At 52.0% G+C, this 2,500-nt stretch overlaps 1 protein-coding gene across 3 annotated transcripts in view; it reads right to left on the bottom strand.

Moving 5' to 3' along the window:
* LOC133133983 (ephrin type-B receptor 4a-like) overlaps window positions 1-2,500 on the bottom strand; it is a 35,683-nt gene that overhangs the window by 10,889 nt on the left and 22,294 nt on the right. For all 3 annotated transcript variants that reach the window (XR_009709231.1, XM_061250317.1, XM_061250316.1), the window contains exon 9: window positions 1,018-1,114. Coding sequence is in view for 2 of the 3 variants with exons in the window: in XM_061250317.1 (XP_061106301.1) it covers window positions 1,018-1,114 (97 nt within the window). In the remaining variant the exon portion in view is untranslated. The remainder of the gene's footprint in view (window positions 1-1,017; window positions 1,115-2,500) is intronic.

Here is a 2,500-nt window from a genome sequence, read left to right on the forward strand (position 1 = left end):
GTTCCCACGGCTTTGACCCCTGGGGTCACCACTATTGTTCTCCTGTCCAGAGGAGAGAACGACCACTTCCTGTCCAAACCCCGCCCCCTCCTGCACCGCTTCCTGTCCAACCCCCCCCCCCCCCCCCCTCCCCATGCCTTGCCACTACCCTACCTTTACCCTTAACGGGCAGGGCAGTGTAACTGATAGGGGGCTGGGCTGTCCAGAGACACTCACCACTAACACACATTACCATTACAGTGCTGTGAGCCTCTTATCCAGAGACACACTCACACTAACTCTCTCACTAACACTAACTCTCTCACACTCTCACTAACACTAACTCTCTCACACTCACACTCTCACTCACACTAACTCTCTCACACTCACACTCTCACTAACACTAACTCTCTCACACTCACACTCTCACTCACACTAACTCTCTCACACTCACACTCTCACTAACTCTCTCACACTCACACTCTCACTAACACTAACTCTCTCACACTCACACTCTCACTAACACTCACACTCTCACTAACACTAACTCTCTCACACTAACTCTCTCACACTAACTCTCTCACTAACACTAACTCTCTCACACTCTCACTAACACTAACTCTCTCACACTCACACTCTCACTAACACTAACTCTCTCACACTCACACTCACACTCTCACTAACACTAACTCTCTCACACTAACTCTCTCACTAACACTAACTCTCACACTCACACTCTCACTAACACCAACTCTCTCACACTCTCACTAACACTAACTCTCTCACACTCACTCTCTCACTAACACTAACTCTCTCACACTCACACTCTCACTAACACTAACTCTCTCACACTCACACTCTCACTAACACTAACTCTCTCACACACACTCTCACTAACACTAACACTAACACCCTCACTAACACTAACTCTCTCACACTCACACTCTCACTAACACTAACTCTCTCACACTCAGACTCTCACTCACACTAACTCTCTCACACTCTCACTCACACTCACACACTTACACCCTCTCTCACCGGATGCAGAACACCGCCATGGCGATGATGGAGATGAGCAGCAGGGTTCCCATGGCAACCAGGACCCCCGTCACCATCAGTTGGGAATCGGGCGTGTCTGCAGAAAGTGGGGGGAGGGGGGGGGGGTAGAAAGGGGGGAAGAAGTGAGAGGAGGGGGGCTGTTACTGGGGCAGTGCAGTCTCAGATGAAATGTATAAACAGCAGGGCCAGGTGGGTAGAGTATAAACAGCAGGACCAGGTGGGTAGAGTATAAACAGCAGGACCAGGTGGGTAGAGTATAAACAGCAGGACCAGGTGGGTAGAGTATAAACAGCAGGACCAGGTGGGTAGAGTATAAACAGCAGGACCAGGTGGGTAGAGTATAAACAGCAGGACCAGGTGGGTAGAGTATAAACAGCAGGACCAGGTGGGTAAAGTATAAACAGCAGGACCAGGTGGGTAGAGTATAAACAGCAGGAGCAGGTGGGTAGAGTATAAACAGCAGGAGCAGGTGGGTTTAGGGGTTAGGGTTAGGGTTTAGGGGTTAGGGTGTAGGTGTTAGGGTGTAGGGTGTAGGTGTTAGGGTTTCTGTGTAGGGGTTAGGGTGTAGGGTGGTTAGGGTTAGGGTGTAGGGCTTAGGGGTTAGGGTGTAGGGTGGTTAGGGTTAGAGTGTAGGGGTCAGGGTTAGGGTGTAGGGTGGTTAGCGGTTAGTGTGCAAGGGTCAGGGTTAGGGTGTAGGGGTCAGGGTTAGGGTGTGTGGTTAGGGGTTAGTGTGCAGGGGTCAGGGTTAGGGTATAGGGGTTAGTGTGCAGGGGTCAGGGTTAAGGTGTAGGGGTTAGGGTGTAGGTGTTAGGGTTTCTGTGTAGGGGTTAGGGTGTAGGGTGGTTAGGGTGTAGGGCTTAGGGGTTAGGGTGTAGGGTGGTTAGGGTTAGAGTGTAGGGGTCAGGGTTAGGGTGTAGGGTGGTTAGCGGTTAGTGTGCAAGGGTCAGGGTTAGGGTGTAGGGGTTAGTGTGTAGGGGTCAGGGTTAGGGTGTGTGGTTAGGGGTTAGTGTGCAGGGGTTAGGGTGTAGGGGTTAGTGTGCAGGGGTCAGGGTTAGGGTGTAGGGGTTAGTGTGTAGGGGTCAGGGTTAGGGTGTAGGGGTTAGTGTGTAGGGGTCAGGGTTAGTGTGCAGGGATCAAGGTTAGGGTGTAGGGGTCAGGGTTAGGGTGTAGGGGTTAGTGTGTAGGGGTCAGGGTTAGTGTGCAGGGATCAAGGTTAGGGTGTAGGGGTCAGGGTTAGGGTGTAGGGGTTAGTGTGTAGGGTGGTTAGGGCTAGAGTGTAGGAGTTAGGGGTTAGTATGTAGGGGTTAGTGTGTAGGGTCAGGGTTAGGGTGTAGGGGTTAGTGTGCAGGGGTCAGGGTTAGGGTGTAGGGGTTAGTGTGCAGGGGTCAGGGTTAGGGTGTAGGGGTTAGTGTGTAGGGGTCAGGGTTCGGGTGTAGGTGTTAGTGTGTAGGGGTCAGGGTTA

The sequence above is a fragment of the Conger conger genome, chromosome 7, assembly GCF_963514075.1.
Source record: "Conger conger chromosome 7, fConCon1.1, whole genome shotgun sequence".
NCBI lineage: Eukaryota > Metazoa > Chordata > Actinopteri > Anguilliformes > Congridae > Conger > Conger conger.